Source organism: Saccopteryx leptura, chromosome 2, assembly GCF_036850995.1.
Source record: "Saccopteryx leptura isolate mSacLep1 chromosome 2, mSacLep1_pri_phased_curated, whole genome shotgun sequence".
NCBI lineage: Eukaryota > Metazoa > Chordata > Mammalia > Chiroptera > Emballonuridae > Saccopteryx > Saccopteryx leptura.
Window position 1 is genome coordinate 232,322,712 of NC_089504.1, and position 24,810 is coordinate 232,347,521.

At 44.8% G+C, this 24,810-nt stretch overlaps 2 protein-coding genes across 5 annotated transcripts in view; one reads left to right on the forward strand and one right to left on the reverse strand.

The window, feature by feature from the left end:
• The window catches only part of EWSR1 (EWS RNA binding protein 1), a 31,445-nt gene extending 12,229 nt beyond the window's left edge, over window positions 1-19,216 (reverse strand). For both annotated transcript variants that reach the window (XM_066370563.1, XM_066370562.1), the window contains exons 1-7: window positions 19,083-19,216; window positions 14,620-14,656; window positions 14,436-14,487; window positions 12,276-12,399; window positions 7,304-7,490; window positions 5,148-5,315; window positions 841-1,052 (exon numbers count right to left, since the gene is read on the reverse strand). In XM_066370563.1, the coding sequence (XP_066226660.1) occupies window positions 841-1,052; window positions 5,148-5,315; window positions 7,304-7,490; window positions 12,276-12,399; window positions 14,436-14,487; window positions 14,620-14,656; window positions 19,083-19,095 (793 nt within the window). In that variant the 5' untranslated portion in view covers window positions 19,096-19,216. The remainder of the gene's footprint in view (window positions 1-840; window positions 1,053-5,147; window positions 5,316-7,303; window positions 7,491-12,275; window positions 12,400-14,435; window positions 14,488-14,619; window positions 14,657-19,082) is intronic.
• Window positions 18,790-24,750, forward strand: RHBDD3 (rhomboid domain containing 3). Of its 3 annotated transcripts, none has more exons than XM_066370575.1 (8): window positions 18,790-18,912; window positions 19,820-19,972; window positions 20,898-20,970; window positions 21,617-21,797; window positions 22,462-22,845; window positions 23,797-23,956; window positions 24,045-24,332; window positions 24,418-24,750. In XM_066370575.1, the coding sequence occupies exons 4-8, from the start codon at window positions 21,659-21,661 to the stop codon at window positions 24,593-24,595; spliced, it is 1,149 nt and encodes a 382-aa protein (XP_066226672.1). In that variant the 5' UTR covers window positions 18,790-18,912; window positions 19,820-19,972; window positions 20,898-20,970; window positions 21,617-21,658; the 3' UTR covers window positions 24,596-24,750. The 3 variants fall into 3 exon arrangements, with proteins under 3 accessions (XP_066226672.1, XP_066226670.1, XP_066226671.1); XM_066370573.1 differs by lacking the exon at window positions 18,790-18,912 and adding an exon at window positions 19,359-19,676; XM_066370574.1 differs by lacking the exons at window positions 18,790-18,912; window positions 20,898-20,970 and adding an exon at window positions 19,359-19,676.
• The last annotated feature ends 60 nt before the right edge of the window (window positions 24,751-24,810 follow it).

Genomic DNA, 24,810 nt, shown 5'->3' on the forward strand with positions numbered 1-24,810 from the left:
CTCTTTACACTTGATAAAGCACCCCTAATCATAAGCTCTTTTAAGTTCAACAAAAACTGCTGGTTCATCAAAGCTGAAGTAACCTTACATAGTAAGGTTAGCCTAGTAAACCTCTCCCAAACAAACAAAAAGCCCTCTGGCCAATAGTTTACAGGGTTCTGTAACTAGTAAGAGGTCTCTAAAAGATGCTTCTTAAAACTACACTCAACAAACAAGAAGCCAGGTTTCTTAGGGGCTTAGCATGTTGCTAAGGCTGGGCTCCATCAAGTGGTACTACTTATTTTACGTTCTTAATAAGACATGCCCACGATTGGAATTTAATTAGTAAACAACAACCTGGGTAGAGATTCAACTGTGAAGACAGTTTGAGGTTTTTTTTTTTTACTTCTTCACAGAAATAAAACTATTCTATAGGAAGGATTTTCTTCCCCTTTATGGGTGTAAATGTTTAAAACAAAACCAAAACATAGTATTTACTTGACTATCAAAATTGCAGTAGTGTTCAGTAACTACCTGCTCCCTGTCAGTGAGTTGTAGTGGGAGGCCATAAGGAATACTGGCTTCACTCACTGCCTTTAACCTCCCCAAAGAGAGCAGAGTGGTAGTGCAAAACACTTTTTCTAGTCAGTTATGAACTCTCTTCTCTTTTTTTCTTGCAAGGCATAGTAATAACAATTAAATTGAAGAAAAGCACTGAAGTCTTTATTAGGACTATTACCCAAGATGTTATACCCTCAAGATGCATCCTGGAGTCCAAAAGTAAACAATGGTAAAGAACATCTATGTTCAGAAACTCCAAACGTAATCACTTTTATTTGGTTTTCTCTCTTAGCAACTCACTCTGCTGCCCGTAGCTGCTGCTCTGTTGGCTATATTGACTTGGAGCCTGGCTGTAGGATCCAGTTTGGGGGGGGTAACTAGTGGGCGGCTGCTGCCCATAGCTGCTTTGTTGACCATAGCTACTCTGCTGTCCATAGCTGCTCGGCTGCCCATAGGTGTTCTGTTGAGAGTAACTGCTCTGATCATAACTAGTCGGCTGTGTAGAAGAATAGCTGAAAGAAAGAAAGAAAAAAAGCTTTTTAGGAAGGAGAAGCTTGTTTCTTTAAGCCCCCTAAATATAAGACATTCATAGCATATGACAGAGAAATTAAAAAAAAAAAAGTTACTTTCTACATACTAATAATTTGAATTTAAAATAAACAATTATACAAAGCTTTAAATGAGAGGGGAAAACTATTTTAAAAAATCCCAACTGTAAGGCCCTGGCCAGTTGGCTCAGTGGTAGAGCGTCGGCCTGACGTGTAGGAGTCCCGGGTTCAATTCCCGGCCAGGGCGCACAGGAGAAGCGCCCATCTGCTTCTCAACCCCTCCCCCTCTCCTTCCTCTCTGTCTCTCTCTTCCCTTCCTGCAGCCAAGGCTCCACTGGAGCAAAGCTGGCCCTGGTGCTGAGGATGGCTCTATGGCCTCTGCCTCAGGCGCTAGAATGGCTCTGGTTGCAGCAGAGCATCGCCCCCTGGTGGGCATGCTGGGTGGATCCCGGTCGGGTGCATGCGGGAGTCTGACTGCCTCCCCGTTTCCAACTTCAGAAAAATTAAAAAAAAAAAAAAGAAAAAAATTAAATTAAAAAAAATATCCCAACTGTAGCCTGACCAGGAGGTGGCACAGTGGATAGAGCGTCGGACTGGGATGCAGAAGACTCAAGTTCCAGACCCCGAGGTCGCCAGCTTGAACATGGACTCAGCTGGTTTGAGCAAAAAGCTCACCAGCTTCAGCCCAAGGTCACTGGCTCAAGCAAGGAGTTACTTGGTCTGTTGATGGCCCGCGGTCAAGGCACATATGAGAAAGCAATCAATGAACAAATAAGGTGTTGCAATGCACAACGAAAAACTAATGATTGATGCTTCTCATCTCTCCATTCCTGTCTGTCTGTCCCTGTCTATCTCTCTCTGACTTTGTCTCTGTAAAAAAAAAAAAAAAAAAAAAAAAAAAAAATCCCAACTGTATAATATACAACCCTTAAAGCACCTCTCCTTTACCCTCTACCCCAGGGGTCGGGAACCTTTTTGGCTGAGAGAGCCGTGAACACCACATATTTTAAAATGTAATTCCATGAGAGCCAGACAACGACCTATGTATGTTACGCATTATTCAATAAAAATTTGGTGTCCCAGAGGACAGCTGTGATTGGCTCCAGCCACCCACAACCATGAACATGAGCAGTAGGAAATGAATGGATTGTAATACATGAAAATGTTTTATATTTTTAACTTTTTTTTTTTTTTAATTAAAAATTTGTCTGCAAGCCAAATGCAACCATCAAGAGAGCCACATCGGCTCGAGGTATAGGCTCTACCCCATTAAAACAAGTCCTTCTCTGCCTGACCAGGTGGTGACGCAGTGGATAGAGCGTCAGACTAGGACGAGGAGGAACCAGGTTCGAAACCCCGAGGTCGCTGGCTTGATCGTGGAATCATAGACATGACCCAATGGTTGCTGGCTTGAGTCCAAAGGTCGCTGGCTTGAGCAAGGGGTCACTTGCTCTGCTGTAGCTCCCCCACCCCCAGTCAAGGCACATATGAGAAAACAGTCAATGAACAACTAAGGAGACAATGGAGCTTCAATGAAGAATTTATGCTTATCTCTCTCCCTTCCTGTCTGGCTCTTCTAATCTGTCCCTCTCTCTGTCTCCCTCTGTGTCACAACAACAAAACAAGTTATTCTCAACTCAATACAAGACAGATTTGGGAGCCCAACAGGAGGTATACATGTGTGCTCAGGGAAGATGGCCCCCATAAAACAGACACTGAGGAAAAAAAGCAATTAAGTGTGTCACTCAGTTCCAAGTCTGCCTTGAACGATGACAAGGATTTTTCTGAAGGTACCAGGCCAGTTGGTGGTGTGTGTCCACATAAAACGGGAAAATTTTCTCTTGAAGAGTCATCTAGTTTCAAATTGCTTTGCTATATATATGTAGTTTCAAACTTTACGAAATACCAATTGTATATGAAATCTGGGCATTAATAAAGAAAAGGTACCCTGGCCGGTTGGCTCAGTGGTAGAGCGTCGGCCTGGCGTGCAGGAGTCCCAGGTTCAATTCCTGGCCAGGGCACACAGGAAAAGCGCCCATCTGCTTCTCCACCCCTCCCCCTCTCCTTCCTCTCTGTCTCTCTCTTTCCCTCCCGCAGCCAAGGCTCCATTGGAGCAAAGTTGGCCCGGGCACTGAGGATGGCTCTGTGGCCTCTGCCTCAGGCGCTAGAGTGGCTCTGGTCGCAACAGAGCGACGCCCCGGATGGGCAGAGCATCACCCCCTGGTGGGCATGCTGGGTGGATCCTGGTAGGGCGCATGCAGGAGTCTGTCTGACTGCCTCCCCGTTTCTGGCTTCAGAAAAATAAAAATAAAATAAAATAAAAGGTGAATAAAGAAACTTCAGAATCAAGGCACTGTATGCAAGATGAATGTTAACCAAAGATATATTCTTACACAGAAATAAAGCTTTAAAGAACTAAACTCCGGATGAACCATGCTAATGAAAAACAAAAAAAAAAATTGATAAACCTATTTGATTTTAGAGAAAAGGAGAGAGAAAAACATTGATATGTGTTCCACTTATTTATGCACTCAGTGGTTGACTCTTGTATTATACCCTGACCGGGACTGAACATGCCACCCTGGTGCATCAGGACAACACTCCAACTAACTAAGCTAGCAGGTCAGGACAAAAAAACAGTTTAAAGTACAGTTAAACTGAGCTTTTATCACCATATCCCTCACCACAGCAGTAATGGATTCAAGATCCTCTCTTCATCAAGTGGACCCAGACCTACGGATGGGTAGGCTCTGTGGAAGAACTGCTCGAAGTCCTGCCCACTGTTACTTCAAGTTGTACAGACACCCACAGTCAGCTGTTTTTGCCTGTTGCATTTTGTGTAAATCAATGAAATGAGTGTAAACAGGTAATTGTTTCCTCTAGCAAACTTTAGCACAATTCAGGCAATTCACTTGAAAACTTGCTTCAAATGAAATGAGCGCAACTTGCAGTTCTTCCTAGACATTGTAGATCAGGGGTCCCCAAACTTTTTACACAGGGGGCCAGTTCACTGTCCCTCAGACCGTTGGAGGGCCGGACTATAAAAAAAACTAGGAACAAATTCCTATGCACACTGCACATATCTTATTTTAAAGTAAAAAAACAAAACGGGAACAAATACAATATTTAAAATAAAGAAAAAGTAAATTTAAATCAACAAACTGACCAATATTTCAATGGGAACTATTCTCCTCTCACTGACCACCAATGAAAGAGGTACTCTTCCAGAAGTGCGGCGGGGGCTGGATAAATGGCCTCAGGGGGCTGCTGTTTGGGGACCCCTGTTGTAGATACTGGTGTGGTTAACGTAAGACAAAGAATGCAAAACAAACAAACCTGTTACCAAAAGAAAAGGTCTTAGCTCAACCACTAAAAGACTAATGCATAAATGAACCTCTGAGTTGTTAAACATGAAATGTTTAATGTAAAAGTTCCTTTCTTTTTTAAAAAAAATGTCCTGTAGCTTTACTTGCTTTCAAATACTTGTTTCTCAGCCATCTGAATTTTTTCTTAGCAAGAGAAAGAGACAAGAGAGGGACAGACAGGAAGGGGAGAGAGATGAGAAGCATCCACTTGTACAGTTGCGACACCTTAGTTGTTCATTGCTTGCTTTTCATATGTACCGCAACAGAGTGGAGGCCCTCCAGATGAGCCAGTGACCCCTTGCTCAAGCTAGTAACCATGGGATCATGTCTAAGATCCCATGCTCCATCTGGCGACCCCGCAGTTTCGAACCTAGGTCCTCAGCGTCCCAGGTCTACACTCTATTCACTGCGCCACCACCTGGTCAGGCTCAGCCACCTGAATTAACTGAGAGAGCAAAATTAAAATAACCTAGAGCAGTAAAAATTTTGTTTGTACTTGGAGAGAAGAGTTATTGGCTGCCAGGTATGGCTATGGGAACCCAGGACTGAGGTTTTAAAGTAACAATATATAATCAGGTTATCACTGGGAGTCTGAGAATATGTATCACCTGAGCAAGCAGAAGCAGGATGGTCCACAGCCTGAAAAAAACTTTTATTTTACTGGTTCACCTACCACAAGAACAAAGACACTGACCTGGTAGGAGGGTACGATGGCGGTGCCGTGACTGGCTGCATGGGGTAGCTCCCAGGTACCTGGGGATAACTGTAGTTACTCTGCCCATATCCCAGGCTGGGCTGGTTGTAACCCCCTGTGCTAGATTGAGGTTGACTAGTCTCAGCGGGTTTGTTACCATCCTGTGGTCTAAAAGGAGAAATAAAAGTGAGACTTTTTATTCTCAACCACCAAACTCTTGGGTAAGAACTCTAGAAATCTAAGAGCAATATGCAGTTAGGATTGAGTTGGGAGATAAATACAACTGTAAAATGAACTACATCAAACCCAGTGTCGGTCCAACTGTATTTGCGAAGAGAACACTAAGGAAGGGGATGAATTAATCACATCCACAGAAGAGACGTCAATGTGCTCCTTTCGTTCCATATTAATATAATAGCTCTAAAATGTAGTTACAGTATTTTGTGCTGCAAACTTAGATAATCTGAGAGGAGAGATAATTTGTTAGGAAAGAAAATGCTATTTCTCAAAAAGGACAGTTAAGAAACAAGACACTTTAACAATAATGCAAGTTTTAGGTTAGAGTAACATATATAAGTCCATGGCATTTACAGATTTGGATTACCTGTACATTTATGTTTGTCATTTATTAAGAATAAACCCACAATAAAACATTTTTAGCTTGGACTGTCATAACTTGCCTCAAAGTCTCCATAATGAAAAAATACCACCCCTACTCAGATGAACTAGGAAATATCCTTGTTAAGTGAGGAAAATCAGTCCCAAACCCAAGGGGAAAAAAAACAGTGGTTTCTATCAGTTCTCTGCTCTAACATTTTTCCATAGAGCTATAGCAAAGTGAGCTTAAGCTATTCTGAAGCATAGCCCCAAGAATCAGTAGGCAGACCAGAGAGGATGGGGAAGTACTGGTTTCTCCAAAGAGCTAAAATGGGTCACAAACCCACTCTTCTTTCCAGCAGAAAAGGGTATAGCTGTTACTGATCATGAGACAGATAGCTGTTTTAAAATGGCAAGGATTGAAAATTAAGGAAAAAGACACCAAAAGGGATGATTTATTAAAAAAACAGTTACTATTATACATAAAACCCTCCAGCTATCCAACAGGCTTGGATATCCTGTTGCAATGGAGCATCAAATGGGATTTCAAACATTTGTTAACACTCTTAAATGTCGATGTCAACTGGAACAGGGCACTACAGGAATCAGTTAGTTTACCTAACTACTGCACAGGCTGTCTAGCAGATTTAAACTATGAAGTAGCTCTGATTACTCACTGTGCATAGAAGTAATTTCATGAGTGTTTGCCAGAGCTAATTTCTTACCTCTACAGCAGACAAAAAGTCTAGGTTACAAGTTGATCTGTTGTTTATTCCCTAAAAAATCTTCTTTCAAATCAGAATTCAATGTTCCTTCAAGACTGTATGCAGAAGCCACCTAAGTGCATTGCCTAAAGCAAAGACCTGAAATCTTCTGTTAAGTAATAATTAATAATGTTTACCTGCTAATCAGTCATGGAGTATGAACTTTGCCCAAATTCACCCCATAGCAGGGTACCCAGTTAAGAATTTATACATGCCTGTGGTTATTTAGATCACTGCGCCACTACATAATCCGGAGAAAAGCACGTCAACTCCTTAGGGTGACTTTCCAGATATGGACATATCCTTTACTGACAATTGGACACATGACTGTTTCTTAAAACCATATGATGCCACCTCCCCTTCCCATCCCCACACTGTGTACTACCATGATTTTTACCAGAGAAAGCTGTTACCCATTCACAGGGCCAATAAAACCAAAGGAAAAAGCATCAAAAGTACAATTCTATCAGTTGTTTTGTTGTGAGAGAAACCACACACTCAATTTTCTCCTCTCCTACCCCAATAGGTCTCTCTTCTGAAACTAAACAACCACTCACTGACAATTCTTATTCTGGCCCTGAATGGCACCACTTCTCCACTAAATGGAGAATAATATGTGTGGTGTCTTTTAGTACATTACTGTAAATGACTAGGAACACAGTCAACACAGAAGAGTGTGTGAGAACCATTAAAAAGAAACCAAGTCATGGATTATCTAAGTGTGCACAGTTGCTCTCTCCCAAAAACTCCAGATAGATGCACTGTAGAGTTAGGAGGAGGTGAACATGGCCTTACCTTGCAGGTGCAGTGGCTGCCGGCTGCTGCCCATAGGTCGGGTAAGCAGGCTGAGTGCCATATGCAGACTGAGCTGCATAGGAGGCCTGGGTGGTAGTGACCGTTGCAGTGGTGGTATCATAAGCACCAGTGCCATACCCCTGGACAGGCTGACTGTATGCCTGGGGGGCAGCTGGAGTAGAGTAACCTAAAACAAAAGAGAGCAATGTTAGCTTTCTGGCTCCTCAGAGATCTGCCTAGATACTAATTATCAGAACAATTTGTAAACCACCTACTTTCAACCATCACAGTATTTAACCCCATTAAATATTTCCCTTTTAGTAAGAGTAGCAACAGTTCAATACTTAAAACTTAGATTCTCTTAAAACACCCAGTCTTCAGGAAAGCACATTTTTTGTTCTAAGACCACACCTAACAGAAAGGAGGGCAGAGTATGCTATAGAAAAGTGTTGGTATAGAAAACAGGGAGCCTCTGCTCCTCTTTCCCCAAGGATCTAACAGAAGACAAGTCTGCTTTTGCTAATTCTACATTGGTTTTACTACCAGGCCTCTTAACAAGTTTCTCAACTAAATATTCGAGAAAAGCCTCCCAACCAAGAATAAAAGGTCTCAGAAAGGGAAGTAAAGGCAATGACAGTATCTTAGAGCAGTTCATGTTTACTATAAGAAAAGCGAAATTCTAGAAAATGTGCTTAATTTTTTAGTGGGAGATGTTAACCATTGATTGAATACATCTAAAAATTGCTAATTTTGTTTTAGGTAACAACTGAAAAAATGCTTGCTACCACATTAAGATGTGAAGTGGCACATGTGTTATAAAGATACAATGCAGCCTGACCAGGTGGTGGCGCAGTGGATAGAGCGTCGGACTGGGATGCCGAGGACCCAGGTTTGAGACCTCTAGGTCGCCAGCTTGAGCGCGGGCTCATCTGGTTTGAGCAAAAGCTCACCAGCTTGGACCCAAGGTCGCTGGCTCGAGAGAGGGGTTACTCGGTCTGCTGAAGGCCTGCGGTCAAGGCACATGTGAGAAAGCAATCAATGAACTAAGGTGTCACAATGCGCAACAAAAAACTAATGATTGATGCTTCTCATCTCTCTCTGTTCCTGTCTGTCTGTCCCTGCCTATCCCTCTGACTGTCACTGTAAAAAAAAAAAAAAAAAAAAGATATAATGCAGATTATATTTGCTTAAGTATAACCAACAAAGGTAATCCTATATTTAACTACTTTGGTAAATTCAACTTTTTTAAAAAATTTTTTTATTTATTCATTTTAGAAAGGAGAGAGAGGGGAAGAGAGAGAGAGAAGAGAGAAGGGGGGAGAAGCAAGAAGCATCAACTCCCATATGTGCCTTGACCAGGCAAGCCCAGGGTTTCGAACCGGCGACCTCAGCATTTCCAGGTCGACGCTTTATCCACTGTGCCACCACAGGTCAGGCTAAATTAAACTTTTTAAAAAAATTAAACTTAAACTTAGAAGTTTTTTTTTAAAACCTTTTAAAAGTAAAGGTTTTCAGAAAGTAAAACCATTTGTTTCTAGGCTGGACATCAAATGGCCCACTTCCATTCCTCTCTTAGTTCACTTACCACGAGCAACAAGGTCTTTTTCCTGCTCACCAATACTGGAGGGTAGACTCTAGAGCCCCCTTACTATTTCCCTAAACAAGTGTCACAGAGACCTGCTCTCAGAGACCAAGACAGATTCTTGCTCTAGTTCCTGCCTTTGCCAGACCAGGCAGGATCCATGTGCCCTTTCACCTGGAACTTGGGTTTGAAGCCTGAGTACTCCCCTGTCCCCCACTCAAATCTGCAACTCCTAACTTGAGTTCCCTTCTTGTGAGAGATGCTACAACCTTTCCTGCTGCTGGGTTTTCCTCCCTCCTAGTCAAAAAGCACAAGTAAGCCACACAATAAAAAGTCAGGTCTAGTGGTCAGCATTTATACCCTCAAAGAAAAATCTCACTGAAGTAAAAAAAAAAAAGTTTCAGTGCTAAAAACAAATCCTGAATCAAGACTGCTGATTTTAGTTAAGATTTAGGACCTAAACTTCACAGGGCATAATAACTTTATTCTACATCCCAAACATTTTTGGGAAATTCTGAAATTATGTACAAGGATAGCAATTTTCTCCTCAGAACAAAACAGGAAGCCTCAAACAATGGAAGTTTTTTGAGTTGGCATGTTGTTCATTTGAACGTTTTATATTAAAACTTCTGTGCTGAGTCCTAACATCAATCATATAAAGCACTCATTTATTTAAATTTAACTGAAATCTAATTCCACCTACCCTATTACTCCTACAGATATTTTTTTCCCTATGTGACAGGCCATCTACAAGATTTATAAGAAGAGCAATTAAAAACAAAAACAACAAAACAAAGTGATCAGGAAAATAACTGTCATAAAACTACGCAGCAACAGAGCCTTGTAGTGATAAAGATTACAGTAAGAGAGAGTAGGTTAATTAATAATCTTTTAATTAATCTATAGTACCAACACAAGCAGCCAAGCAAAATGGACAAAAATTAACAGAGCAAAATGATTTAATGACAATAAAAAAGGACCAACAGCAAAAAGACAACAGATCTACTATGTGCTGACAACTTTAAAAAAGGTACTAAAAAAACTACAAACCAAAATTTTTGTTCAGCTTGAACAGTAAAAATTAAAGTTCAAGATCTCTTTCCAATTAATAGAGATTTACATAGCCTCCCTTGGCATAAAATAATTTAAAATTCTAGAAGAGAAAAATTGTTTTTTTACATTATTTCCAATAATTATCCAATAATTATCAAATTGACTTTTACAATATAAAGGCAGCATGAGGTAAGGAAAAAAATAGCAAGTGTGCTTGAACCCACTAGTAACTCTCAGGGTTCTACATAGTTCAGTTTGTTTGCACATCAGGTTTGAATTTGGTTCCTACACACCAAAAGTTCAAGGGAGCATTAAGAGGGGTGTGTGTGAAGGGGTCCTCCATAAACCGTAAAGTGTATGCAAACATTCCTCATTATTAAGTTCAATCTCATGCTCATCAAAGTCACTGGTTTCTGTATTAGAATGTCTTATACTTTTTGTGATCACAGACTCTCAACAATGAGACTTTTTCAATCAATGACAATGTAAATACATTGAGAGTCTAGAAGACAACTGCATTTCCTGTAAGAGATTTTATCATGATCTAGATCTAGGGATTCCAGAGGCTAGATTATTTATTTTTAAATGTTTCAAAAATGGCTGAAGGTAGTAAAAAACTTCTAGTTATAAAATAAGTCATGGTGATAGACAGCATGGTGATTAAAAATACTGTATCATATAAAGCTGTCCCTTGGTTTTGGATTCCCTGTAATCTAAGGATGTTCAAGTTCCTTATATAAAATGGCATAGAACAATGCACATATATTTGAAAGCTGCTAAGAGCACAGATCTTAAAAGTTCTCATCAAAAGAAAATATATTATAACCATGTGTGGTGATGAATGCAACATACTATGGTGAACATTTCACAATATAGTAATATAAATCATTTTATGTTGTACACTTAAAACTGTTGTTAATCATATTTCAATAAAAAATGTAATAGCCTGAATAAAGTTCAACTTAGAATTTCAAAATTCTCTGCTAAAATTCAACTACACAGTTCAACTTTTCCTAAAGTTGTAAATATCACTAACAAAAGTTTAAACATTTCCCAATCTATTCAAGATATGTATTAGCTAGATTAGGAAATACTCCCCATCAGTCCAGGACACGGTCACTCAATAAGCCAAATTACAAATAGGTTCCCCTACTAAAGACACTGAATCTAGTCTAAAAAAGTTTTTATATCTGTTAAGACTTCTGTATTAAATATTCTTTAATAATGACAGTAGTAGTAATAATAAAGATGGGAATGGGTGGTGAGAAGGTAGGGATCTTAAAACATTTACACAGCACTAACATAAAAGTAATGTAAAATTTTCACATACTCCACTCTCAACCCCAGTATCTAAATACAGTTTATTCTAATTGTTAAGTTTATTTTTTAGCTCCCTGAAATACTGTTTACATATATGTGTATATACATGACATACTATGAATTAAAATAACTCATTAACACTTAAATATAAAATAAAATGTGTCCAGACTGGAAACCAACAGATAGACAAACATAATTAACATGCAGGGTGACAGTCTTCACCTCCAAATAAATCTAATCATGCATCTATCCTTTAGGAAATATGGGGAAATCAGCTGGGGAATAGTCATCTGAAATACCTTTGGAAAGGTGAACTTTTATTAAGGCTTGACAAAAAAAAAAAAAAAAAAAGGGTAAAATAAAACAAAGCAGAACCTTTCCCCAAATCACATAAAGAAAAAGACATGGATCTGCGAATGACACCTGAAGCAGTTTTCCATTAGCACCTTGTTGTGTGTGATGTTAGAAAGTCTGAGAGTTAAACGAATGAAAACACCTAGAGGGTTAACATTACAGGGTTAAACAAGATGGAAAGCATTTCCCATGCAAGAATGAGCAGGATAGTCAAACCTGTACTGGTCCCTTCTACTGTGGAAAGCACAAAACAAAAAGTAGAGGGTACACTATCAGATGAAGCAAACAGATGTAAAAATCAGTTTGATTTTTTTTTTAGCAGCTCAGTTTAAGAAGGCTCATTCTTACCCAGTATTAGCATTAGCATAATCTTTTTATATAGTTTCCATTTTGTTGTGAGATTATTCAATACACTGTATAAAATAGTTAAAAAGAAACGTTCTTTTCTCCCTTGGCATTTATCCCACCCACATTTTATTAGCTAGCTTTCAAAGAGAATATAAGGGAAGAGGAAAAATAGAAAGAAAATTGGCTCCTCCTAAGAATAAAGGACCCCCAAATGGCAAGATACACCAGAATATAAACTAAAGAGCATAAGTAACAAACTCCTTAGCAAACACCCTAGCTGGTGTGACTCAAAAGTATCTCCAAGGCAGGTTTTACCTGTGGGAGGCTGTCCATAAGAAGTTGCATAGGCTGTCTGCCCATAGGTAGCAGTGGTCTGAGCCTGGGTATAGCTTACATCAGTGGGCTGTCCATAGGTTCCATAACTTTGTTGCCCATATGCCTGCTCGAAAAAATGGATGCAAATACTTCATATATATAAACTTTGTATTTTAGCAAAAACAACCAAACCCAACTTACTTCTAAGTTTCTAAGTTGGGGAACCAAAGTTAAAAATACTGCTTTCAAGTAAAATGACTTTTAAAAGTGATCGCAGTATTATAAATATTTGTTTATCTGATTCACTCATATTTTTGTGAAAAACAAAACGAAACAAATAAAAAATCCTACAAAAAAGAGTTCGTGAGATAATTAGACAGAAGTGCAGTTAACTATACAGGACACTAATACTCTCAAGGGATGAGCAATAAGGAAACAGGTGTATAATTTCCTGCACCAAGTGTAGCAGTTTTAGCAACTGGAAACAATATTAGAAAGACAAAATTAACGAAGAAAGCCTGACCAGGGGGTGGCGCACTGGATAGAGCATCGGACTGGGATGCCGAGGACCCAGGTTCGAGACCCCGAGGTCGCCAGCTTGAGCACGGGCTCATCTGGTTTGAGCAAAAGCTCTCCAGCTTGGACTCAAGGTCGCTGGCTCGAGCAAGGGCTTACTCGGTCTGCTGAAGGCCCACGGTCAGGGCATAGGAGAAAGCAATCAATGAACTAAGGTGTCACAACGAAAAACCAATGATTGATGCTTCTCATCTTTCTCCGTTCCTGTCTGTCTTGTCCCTATCTATCCCTCTCCCTGACTCTCGCTGTCTGTTAAAAAAAACACCACACAAATAAAATAAAAATGTGACTAAACTCTGTAGACAATTTTGAAAACCAGATTTTCAGCAGGACAGATTTCACTTTCAAGAAAATGAATTAGAACACTGCATATCTCCTTAAGGTTACCATGTCAACAGCACTTTTTGAATTTGGACATCAGAAATACAGAAAACCTGGCAAAGAACGAGGTATCTTTCAGTTATGTAATATTTGCCAGAGACATCACATTTTGCCTGTCCTAGAATGTTTCCATGGCAGAGTTATTAGTACTCATTTTAAACCACAGACCATTTCAAAATCTAAAGTCAGTTTGAGAACACTAGTAAGCTAATTTCTAGAATCTGTTGGCCTAGGTCAGGGGTCCCCAAACTACCTAGGGGACCATTTATCCGCCCCCGCCACACTTCTGGAAGGCACACCTCTTTCATTGGTGGTCAGTGAGAGGAGCATAGTTCCCATTGAAATACTGGTCAGTTTGTTGATTTAAATTTACTTGTTCTTTATTTTAAATATTGTATTTGTTCCCGTTTTGTTTTTTACTTTAAAATAAGATATGTGCAGTGTGCACAGGGATTTGTTCATAGCTTTTTTTATAGTGTGGCCCTCCAATGGTCTGAGGGACAGTGAACTGGCCCCCTGCGTAAAAAGTTTGGGGACCCCTGGCCTAGGTTTTTAAACAGACGCATGTACTGGAGAGCTCAGATGTTCCATAGCTATGTAGCTGTAAGAACTGACCCACCATCCATTTACTATGTGCCATTGGCAAATGCCTTAACATCTATGCATTGCAACATTTTCATTTGCAAAATGTCATGATACCACCTTCCTCTGTTGACTGTTGTAGAACTGAGTAAAATAAATGTAAGTATAATTAAGTACATAGAGAAACCCAACATAGAGCAGGGTACCTAACTTGAGAAATGACACCAGAAAAATACGGAGAGCTAGCAACTTCTCTTTTGTGGATGGTTTCATTTATAATGGCATTCCCACTGGGAAAGTTCTAAATGACTGGTTTATTTTACAATTACAAGCACATTACACTTTTCTATTACCTAATTTTAAAAAAAGTTCTAGCCCTGGCTGGATGGATAGCTTAGTTGGTTAGAGCGTCATCCTGACACACAAAGGCTGTGGGTTCGCTCCCGGGTCAGGGCACATAAAAGAACAGATTTGTGTTTCTGTCTCTCTCTCTCTCCCTTATCTCTCTAAAATCAATCAATAAATTTTTTTAAAAAATAAATAAAAATTAAAAAAGTTCCAATGGCTGATATAAACATTTTACTTGGGAATGCAGCTACATATATTTATCTTAAAGATTACCTGGGTGGTCTGTGCGTATCCTTGCGTGGGCTGAGCGGTGTAAGCACTATAGCTGTAAGAGAAATTAAATGCAAGAACTGAATACAGACATTCAGATTCCACTATGAAATTTTCTACAACTACAGCAGGTTCTGTACTCTAAAAACATCGATCACATAATATACTGTGTAAAAGACTGACTTACCCCTGCTGGGCTGCAGCTTGGCTGTAGGTACTGTAATCTAGAGAAAACAAGAGAAAATAAGTGTGAAGTCAGCAAAGACAAGAAGGGAAAAAAGGGGGAAGAAATTCAAGTGGCAGGAAGATGAATTCTTTCAACTGTTTAGAGGACCTAAAGGCCAGCAGAGATCCAAATGAGTATTCTTTATTTCGTAACACCAACCCAAAAAATGAGTCTCAGCCAGTTAAAACTCAGAAGGTTGAATAGAGTGCCAAATAATGAGGTCAAGATCAGCTGATCTGGCAGAGAAGCTTTTTATGTTCCCATGACCATAGACTGTCATTTCAAATACCTGATCATCAACCTAAGACTAACAGAGAACAAGACAAACTAGTAAGAATCAAAGTTTTATCTTCATATAAAAAGGAGGCAGCCTGACCTGTGGTGGCACAGTGGATAGAGCGTCAACCTGGAAAGCTAAGGTCCCTGGTTCGAAACCCCAGGCTTGCCCAGTCAAGGAACATACGAGAAGCAATCAATGAACTAAAGTGAAACAACTATGATATTGCTTTCTCTCTCTCTAATCCATAAATAAGATCTAAAATAAGTAAATACCATAAAAAAGGAAAAAAGGATGCAAGTGGCATTAATGTTCAACACCAGACTTCTTATATTAATAGCCATATCTCAGAAACTAGTTTTTTATTGCTCCCTCACTTTAGCAAATTAGACCAACCTTACTTAATTCCCAAGCAGGACTATGAAATGGAATGGCAGAAAACAGAAAAGTCATCTCAATCTAGTGTTTCAGAGGGTTTGCTGACTGTATCAGGGCTACACCTGTACAATAACTCAAAAGCTAGAACGTTATAAATCCCAGCAAAGCAGAGTGAAGGTAGTCTCCTGATCACTGACAGAGAAAGCATTTAATCTTTTTAAAACTCAAAATGATTTTAATTTAAACTGCCACAATTTTTCTTCCCCTCTCTTCTTTTTCTAAGTAAAACTTCCTGTTATTTTCCTTTCCATAAGGGACAAAAAAATTCTGGCCCAGTAAAGTGTCTATAAGTAGTGAAAACAAATAGAAAATGATTAAGTTTTTACAGCACTACTGAATTAAACATATATATTTTACTTATTTTAAACATGTATGTATTTTAAAGTTAAAGTAATTATTTCTTAAAATTCTACCAACTCTTTTGCTCTCCACAAGAAATACATCTTATTCTGTTAGAAGACAGTACTACCGCCATTAGGGCCAAACAAAAAGGTTCTTTCTATTCCATTCAAATAATAGTACCTCATCTTAAAGCAACAGTTTGACATCAAAGCTTTTCATGCAGGGGGTTCCACTCCTACTCCATTCAAAAGCCTGCCTCAGAGCCTACCTGGCCTGAGAGCATTTTCCTGAATTCATCTCTTTTAAGTCAGTTCATCCTTCTACCTCTATACTATACCTGACTACTTTCTTTTCTTTGTACACCGTGGACTCAAAACCCTGAATCATCAATATTATCAAAGCATTTGACCAAAGGATATGAATTGATTTGCCTAAAACAACCCGAAGGCATGTGAAGGTTAAACCTTACAAGTATTTTCAACAGCACTACAAGCTTTGCTCTCTCTGTGGCAATGAGAAAGTAAACTCAAATCACTTCCTTCCAATGTGGTATTCACAAAATAAACACACCAAGAAAGCATAAAAACATAAACATTTCAACCTACATTTTGCTGAGATTTCTGTGTGACATCGAAGTTCAATGTTTGCAGGAGAACTTTTATACAAGAGTGATTATGTAAAACATGAACTTGGCAAAGCTGGTATGTTAACAAGCAATGTTCTCAGATCAGTGTAAAACTAGACTTAGCCACACATTGGTGGTCTAAAGGAGGTTAGCAAATTTGTTTCATGAGAACTTATAGACCTAAGAGCACACACATTTATAGCTTCAAAAATGCTATAGTCACACACTGGGTCAGATTATTTAGCAATCAGTTATTTTTGTTTTTAACCTACAAAAGTGCAAATGAAGACCACTAAAAATGGATGGCTTGAGAGAGAGGGGGCTGTGATCCACATGGGCCTACAGTGTGTGTGCAATGTTCTTTTCTTGATCTGACTGGGAGTTACTTGGTAGTTTGCTTTGTAATTCTTTGTTAAATGGACACATACTGTATTTTAGGTACTTTTAAATATATGACATAAGTGAGGAGAAAAAAATACTTTACCCAAGAAAGTGGCTGTTTTAGGGTGGTCACTATCCAAACTATATAGATTTAGAGCAGTGGTTCTCAACCTGTGGGTCGCGACCCACAGGTTGAGAACCGCTGATTTAGAGCTTTAAACTAGATAAGGAGTGCAAGTATGGAACAATTTTGTGGGTGCCAAAATGCTTTGCTTAAAGGTCAGAAGGGTTCAAAAAGCTCTGAAAAGGTCTAGCCAAACTCCTTTATTTTGAAGAAAAGGAAGCCAAAGTTCAGCAGAAACTCCCCAAAGATCCCACAGACAGCCCCACCACTGTGTCTACATAAATAGCAATTAGGAATTATAATATAGTAGTACATGGTGGGTAGCAGTAAACAGAGTCTGAGCAAAGTAGACAAAAAAATCCTTGTCATATCTGATGAAAATTTCTACATACATATTTTGACTGTCCTTTAGAGAGGACGATCTCCCTTACAAAACTCAAACACTGCAGGGAAAAAGGAAAGTGGAAAGGGCTCTGAGGAAACCATTCCCCCCAGGACGGCTTGGACTGTGGTATTTCAAGAGTCCTATCTTTTCTAGGGGCACTCTGTATCCTGGCACCAAAAACCAGCATTTACCTGTCTGATTACTGACCATACAGCTGGGGTGAGTTCTTAAACTGCCCTTAAAAGTCGCTGGATTCTGGACTCAGTTCAATTACAACTCTGAAGGACCCACAGCGTTTCCCGTCTTTCTCTGGTCTTCTCCCACTGCCTTTAAACCAGGGGTCCCCAAACCACGGCCCCCTGAGGCCATTTATCCGGCCCCCATCGCACTTCCAGAAGGGTCACCTCTTTCATTGGTGGTCAGTGAGAGGAGCATAGTTCCCATTGAAATACTGGTCAGTTTGTTGATTTAAATTTACTCATTCTTTAAATATTGTATTTGTTCCCATCTTGTTTTCTTACTTTAAAATAAGATATGTGCAATGTGCACAGGGATTTGTTCATATTTTTTTTATTGTCTGGCCCTCCAACAGTCTGAGGGACAGTGAACTGGCCCCCTGTGTAAAAAGTTTGGGGACCCCTGCTTTAAACCCTGGAGTGAGGCCCCCTAAGAATACCAAATGCCTCACCCCCCTCAATAACTTCAGGTTGGTGCAGCAACTGTCTGCAAACTGCAGGTCATGTTTAGGTTACACGCAAAACCCCCGCAGCAGGGACCCGACCCCCCCGCCCCGACATCACATTAGAGCTCCCACCCCGGGGCTCTCTCCAGATCCGCTCCGCGCCTCCTTCCCTCTCCCGTTATCAATCCACAGAATTAACAAGCCAGTCGGTTTACCCTAGGGCGAACAAATGTGTGAGACGCCTGTTGAGGCCTAATTCAAATGCCAATTCGGGCCTTTTGTTTCTCCGAGGTCAAAGAAGCCAGACACATCTTTCCGCAAGGCTTTCTGGCCTCACACCCCGGTCCGGTCTTATTATACAACGGATCTCCCTCGGCGTTGGCTGAAAAATTGCCCTGGGAAGCCACTTAATTGCTTTTTGGGGCGGGAAGGAGGTGAGATTAACGCTAAAAACGAAGAAGCCCGAGGGAACAGCCGACTTGGGGGGGGATTTCGAGGGGGAGCTCAATCCGTACAGAGCCCAGTCGGGCAGAAGCTCGGCCTGGGGCTAGAGCTCGCCAAGCAGGCAGGTAGGCGGCCCCGGCCGCGAGGATGACGGGGCTCTCGCTCATAGGCCGGCGCCCCTCGGCTCACAAGTCCGCTATGCCTTTTTTGTTTATTTGCCCCCCCTCCCCCCGTTTCTCGGTGACCAGACTCATCGCCCTTGGGCTTGGGCAGCCTCCCTGGAAACGGGGTGGGGAGAGCCTGAGGCCGCGTGCTCGCGGCTCTTCGAACCGTCCGGTTCCCCACCTCCAGTTTCGGGTCCTGGGCTCTACGCCTGCCCCCCCACCCTGCACGCGAGGCCCCAGAGGCCGCCGGCTCCGCCCACATGGCGGGCAGCTCAGAGCGCGAGGCCCGACGGACGCCACACAATGGAGGCCGCCCGAGGCTCCCCGCGCCCCCACCGCCGCGAGCCTTCGCACAGCGGGGGCGCTGGAAGGTTCCAGAACCGGCCTGCCAGGTGGGGGAGGGGAGAGAAACGCGGATCCTCAAGCTCGTCGGGCCTTGGCGGGTACCTCACACCCTTCTCAGAAACTCCATTCAGTCATTCCGGCCACTCCCAGAGGCAAACGACCCCCAACTCGAGTGTCCTGCCCGTCGCCGACGCGACCGCATTTTCCCCACACTCACCCGTGGACGCCATTTTCTCTCCTTCCTTCTCGTTCTCTCAACGTCCGTCTCCCTCTCGCTTTCCCTCCTGGCGCCGCACTGCGCAGGCGCGAAATCCGCAACCTTGGGCACTACCATTGGGCCAAGCCACGGGGGTGGGGGAAGGATGAACTATAGCTTCTTCGTCCTCTCGCCCGCAACGCTTGCCTTAATCCTCTCTCAAAAGGCCGAGACGCGTGGGCTAAAATAGTACTGAAGGGACTGGAGCAGCAGATAAACGGGTCTTGGTATCACGGCGGAGTGATTCACCGCACGAGGCTAAATTGTTCGCAGTGGTCACGTCCCCTGGCACTAGGGACCGTCTCTGAAGAGTTTACCTTGAAGGGAAACGGAGGCCGGCGGGAGGGCTGGGGGAAGGGACCTGGGCCTGGAACAACTGCTGACTAATTCGCAGACGGCGGGGGAGGGGGTACCGCGCCGGCCGGCCGACCGGGGTCTCGCGCTGCAGTGCAAGCAGAAGGGGCTCAGGGCGCTCGAGCCTCGGCGGGAAGCCAGAGTACCTACTCCCTGCTGGGGGCCTCGCCTGCCCTTCCGGGGGCGAGGGCGCGCCCCGCAGTGAGTACCCCGGAGACGTGGCCGGAGCCGGCGGGCTTGATGGAAGACCCCGAATTTAGTGCTCGGTCCCGAGAGCCCCCAGTAACGGTCGCGGTCGAGAAGGGCCTTTAATCATCACTCATCTGATACCCTTGTTTTTACAGAAGGGGAAACTGAGGCCTAAGGATTTGGGGTAGTTTTCCTAAAGTCGCAGACCTGAGTACGACCTATTCCTTGGGACCTCCCACTCTCTCCATCACGCGGAAGAATCTTCCCGGTCCTTCCATTCCTAGTCTGTCCTGCGGCTTCCCAAAAAGGTAGGCAGGGTCCGATGGTGCATAGCCCCATTTTACAGATGAAAAGACTGTGGCCCCGACGGTTCAAGTCTCAGTTCTGTTTGTCCATGGGGATGTCCTTCGCCCTTGCTAAGCCTAGTGAGGAGGGCGAATAGTTGTGAGGAGGCTTGCAAGTAGGTGCCATGGCTTCTGGCACGGGTGGCTCCTGACTGCTTTCCCGGACTCAACCTTCAACCCAGTCTCACCCAAATCCCTTGTCGGATGTGGTGCCAAGCTAGTGTCTTTCAGTGAGCACATAAAAAGCACTAGCTATGTGTGAGGAGCATCCTGGGGGACTTGGTAATGAGTAAAAGGGGTAACTCCCAGTCCCTCCTGCTCAGACCACCTGCCAGGGAGAAAGACAAGCTAAGCTGTGCGCATTGGCTGGGATAAGATCCGTGATGTAGGGGCAAGAGAAGGGGATGGGGATATTTCAGCTGGGCTTCAGAGGGTGCCAAGGCGTTTGCCTGTTTAAGATGGCGGCAGAGCAGCTTTCTACATTTTCCTGCAGGAAAATGGCAGGTGGGTTTTGATGCTTAGGTTGCCCTTGGCAAAGGAGCAGACGAGGCGGCCTTGTCGCTGAGATTTTGCTTCCTGCGCTGTGAAATCAGTTCAGTGGGACTCCTGAGACAGACAGGCCTGGCCAGAGGTGAGGGTGTTCAGCAGGGTTTGGAGGACAGGCTGGATATGAGGAAAGGGAACAGGAGGAAAAGCCTTGCCGTGTGGGCAGGGAATGGGCACGTTTGAAGGCCAGAGTTTGAACCGTGAGGTTGCAGCAGCTGCCTCCATGTTGAGGCCTCCTCTCTGGGCTAGTGGCTACATCTGCCTCTCACAATTAGCTGGGATGGCTACAGTTAAATGAGCAGGAGCTATGGGCTGCCTTAGTCATTCCTTTTTCTCATCCTAGGAAGAAAAGATTTTCTTAATCCCCATTTTACAGAAGAGGAAGGAAGATTGCCAGGGATATACAACAGGAAGAAGTGGGTACTGGAAGGTTCCTGTGAAAAGGAGGTTTAGGGCCACAGGGTCTGGGTTTAGGGCTCTGGAAGGGAACAGCTCAGTTCATTGTCACTTTGAATGCACTCAGTGGGTGGAACTCCTGCTGCCCCTCCTCACACCCTTCTGTCCCACCCCTTCCCTAATCTCCCTGCCCTTTGGCTGGTCTCTCTACCCCTTGCCATCTGGAGATCTAAAGCAGGGCACTGGTGGGGGTGGGGGTGTGTGTGTGTGTTGGGGCTGGGGTTGGTTTGCAGTGGGAGGGAAGCGGAGGGAAGCTAGAGAGGTCCTTGAATTTGCCTGGGGAGACTGTGTCCCTCATTTTGGGGGTCCAGGGCCTCAGTTCAAGTTCTCTGGCCCTGTACCCCTCACCCCAGGCTCTTCTTCAGGCCCCATCAGTGCTCAGGGCCCCTTTGGCCTGCCTTTTCCCCATCGTTACACACAGGCTGGGAGACTGGCAGGATGGCTAAGCACATTGTTAGGATCTGAGCTCCCCTATGGCCAAATTGCTGGGCCTGTCTCTCTAGCCTCAGTTCCTACGTCAGTAAAATGGAGCTGTTGGTAGGGTAATCAAAAGGAAGTCAGATAAAAGCTGCAATAATAACTGTTACTATTCTCCTTTATCCATAGTTCACAGCCCCAAGACGGCCCTTGACCACCTTCAACTGAGCTATGTGTGACAGAAGCCAACTGTCCCCAGCGCTGCCTCTTGCTTCCTCAGTCCTGATGTTGCTAATGAGCAGTCTGTGGCTGGTGGGGGCTGGCCCCAGCCTTACTCTGGCACCGGAGCTGTTGCTGGACCCCTGGCAGGGTGAGGACTGGCCACAGTGCCTTGGAGGAGGCAGAAGACTGGCTGTAGGGCCTGAGACCAGTTGGCAGGAGTGGCATGCTTCTTGCAGTGGTCAGGCAGGGATAGGACCTGGTACCCCAGGGAGGGTCAGCCTTGGATGGAAGCATGCCCAGCTTATCCACATCCAAAGAGGGCAGAGGAGCTAGCAGAGGGGCAAGGGCATATAGATAGGTTCTTTTCAGAAGGCTTCCTGTTCTGATGGCTTTCCCTTGAAATAAGAACTGAGGCTTTTAGCTAAGCATGAGAATGGGGGAGACATGCTGGGAGTTTGAGGGGTGACTCTGGCCGAGTACCTGTTTCCCAATAACAGCAGCTTCCATTTACATTTGAGGGACCCAGATGATGCTCACAGAGGTTAAGTGACTCATCTATAGTTGGTTGCTCTTGAGAAGACTGAGTGGTGGGTCTGGCTTGTTTTGTTTAACGCAGTAGGGGAGCAGCCACAGTGTTTGGAAGCCCTTGGTTCCCTCCATGAGTGATTGCTGTCAGTGGGCAGATTTTGGCTCCTGGGGAGGGGAGGCTTAGCGGGTGGGCCTGGCAGAGGGTAGTTCCGAACTGGCATATCTGGGACATCCTAGGGGATTGGGGCCACTAACCTGGCACATAAGCCCCTTCTCTCTCCTAGCACACCGGCTGCTGACCCATGCTCTGGGCCACAAGGCCCTTTCCAGCCTACTTTTGAGTCTGCTGCTCCTGCCTGTGCTGGGCTGGCAGCAGGAATTGCACCTGGGCACACTGCGGTTCCTGCATGCCTCCACCCTGCTCGCCCTGGCTGCTGGGCTAACGGCTGTGCTGCTGGCAGGCCTTGGGGTGTCCGGTGCAGCTGGTGGCTGTGGGTACATGCCTGTCCACCTGGCCATGCTGGCGGGGCAGGGTCATTGCCCTAGACAGCCCCATGGAGCTCTGCCACCATGGCTATTGCCATGGCTGCTACTTTCCCTGACACCGCTGCTCACCTCCGAGCCATCCTTCCTGCAGCTCTTCTGTGGCCTCCTTGCTGGCCTGGCCTGTATCCTTTGCCTGGACCCTGGGCCTTTGTGGACATGTGGGTTGCGGCTGGGCCCCCCAGGGTCCCTGGGAAAGAAGTGACACAAATGGGTCAGCCCCAACAGTGACAGAAAGCTGTGCACACATATTCCAGAAGCATCTCCAAGTCCTCTAGCCAGGGGGCACGTAGCCAGGTGGAAGTGCCAATTATTATTTAAAGGGGAACTCAGGAGGCCTGAGGTAGCGCAAGGAGGTACCTACCATGGACCACCCCAGTGGAGGTGGCATCTAAGCTGAGAAGTGCAGGATGAGGGGTTCAGTTAAAGAAAAGAGAGAAAGGAGAGAGTGGCCAGGCAGAGGGTGCACAGTGCAAAGGCCAGGGGTGAGAGTGAGCCGGGGCTCTCTGGGCGTTGAAAGGGGGAGCCACCTGTGGCTGGTGGTGCATGTGCATTAAACACAGGTTTTTGCTCCAAAGATACTTAACACCTGTTGAAGAAAACAGCATAATCGGAGAGAACAGTGGGCACAGGCAGACACCCATAGCTGTTTAGGATTAGGGACACGAGCTGCTGAGGCCTTGCTGAATCCTGGAGCGGGGGGCATGTTGCTCTGCCTGAGAGGGGTAGGGGCGTGTGGCAGTGGGCTCAAGGGTGTGCCTCGTCACAGACCTGGGCAGGTAGGTGGGGCTCTGGGAACAACTGGGCAGCAGTGGCTGCCACGGGACAAGACAGGTTTTTGGGATGAGGCACATCTGGCTCCACCCCTTACTGGCTGAGTAGCGCCAGGCAGGTCTCTTTTCCTCTCGGAACTTCCATTGCTGACTAGGGTGACAACATATCCCTTGCAGGGCCATAGTGATGAGACATGAGGGAATGCCCATCATAAGCTTGGCGCAGGGCCTGGCATGTGGGGTGGGCTCCCTTGTGGCTGGTTTTGGTTTTCCTTGACCAGCCGCCCTTCCTTGGGCAGACAGATGCAGCTGGAGCCTTCCGGTGGCTGGAGCTCTCTGAGCTGCGTCTGCAGGCACTGCAGGAGGGCTTCCTGTGCAGGGCCTTGGCAGGGTGCTGGCCGCTCAGGCTCCTCCCAGCCCCAGGCAGTGTGGCTGAGCTGCCTGTCACCCATCCTGGAGTGAGGTGAGGCTGATGCCAAGGGCAGCAGGCCCGGTGGTAGAAGCTGTGGCCATGGCTGGCAGTCAGGCCCTCCTGTGCTTCTGCCCTCCAGGATTTCCACCCCTGGACCTCCTTACATGGCCTCCTCTAGTCTCTGGTCCCACAGTGAAGGCTCAGCCCTATTCCCACCAGGCCCGGGGCCTGTGCAGCCCACCTGGGAGAGCTCCTCAGAGGTGGGCCTGGCCTGGACCGGGCCCAGCTTCCCCCCAGGGACTCCGCTGTGGGAAGCCCTAGATGAGCAGATGCTGCAGGAGGGCATCCAGGCCTCGCTCCTTGAGGGGCCAGCCCAAGTTCCCAACACTCCACTATGGCTGCCTACATCCTCCGTCTCCTCTCTACGGTAAGACAGGGTGGGTAGGGGTGGGGTCCCCTGGTGTGGGGCTGGAGGTGGCCCTGACACTCTCCCTGTCCCCTCCATCTCACAGGCTGCAGCAGCTGGAGCGTATGGGCTTCCCCACAGAGCAGGCAGTGGTGGCCCTGGCAGCCACAGGTCGTGTCGAGGGTGCCGTGTCACTGCTGGTCAGTGGGGAGGTGGGTGCTGAGGCCTGGGTGACTCAGGGGAGGGGTGGGCCTGCCTACCCCAAGGGTCCTGGGCCCCCCTAGTATAGCAGGCCCTCACGTAACAAGAGGCGTGGCCTATGGATGGGTAGCCCAAGTCCCAGCCGTGTGTGCCTAGTCACAGTGGGAGCAGGAGACACCCCTCTAGCAACCTGTACTGGTACTGTTAGAATAAAAACCAGTTCACTTTTCAACCTGGACCCCTTTGGGAGCAGCAGTTGTATCTGACTCTTGTGTGTGGGCATAAATGAATGAACAAT

Bases quoted from the DNA above. Each gene is read 5' to 3' on its own strand.
- RHBDD3 (XM_066370575.1), top strand. From the start codon at position 21,659: ATGTGTGACAGAAGCCAACTGTCCCCAGCGCTGCCTCTTGCTTCCTCA. The intron at 22,846-23,796 runs GTATCCTTTGCC...TTGGGCAGACAG, and splicing joins CCTCCTTGCTGGCCTGGCCT to ATGCAGCTGGAGCCTTCCGG. The intron at 23,957-24,044 runs GTGAGGCTGATG...TCTGCCCTCCAG, and splicing joins GTCACCCATCCTGGAGTGAG to GATTTCCACCCCTGGACCTC.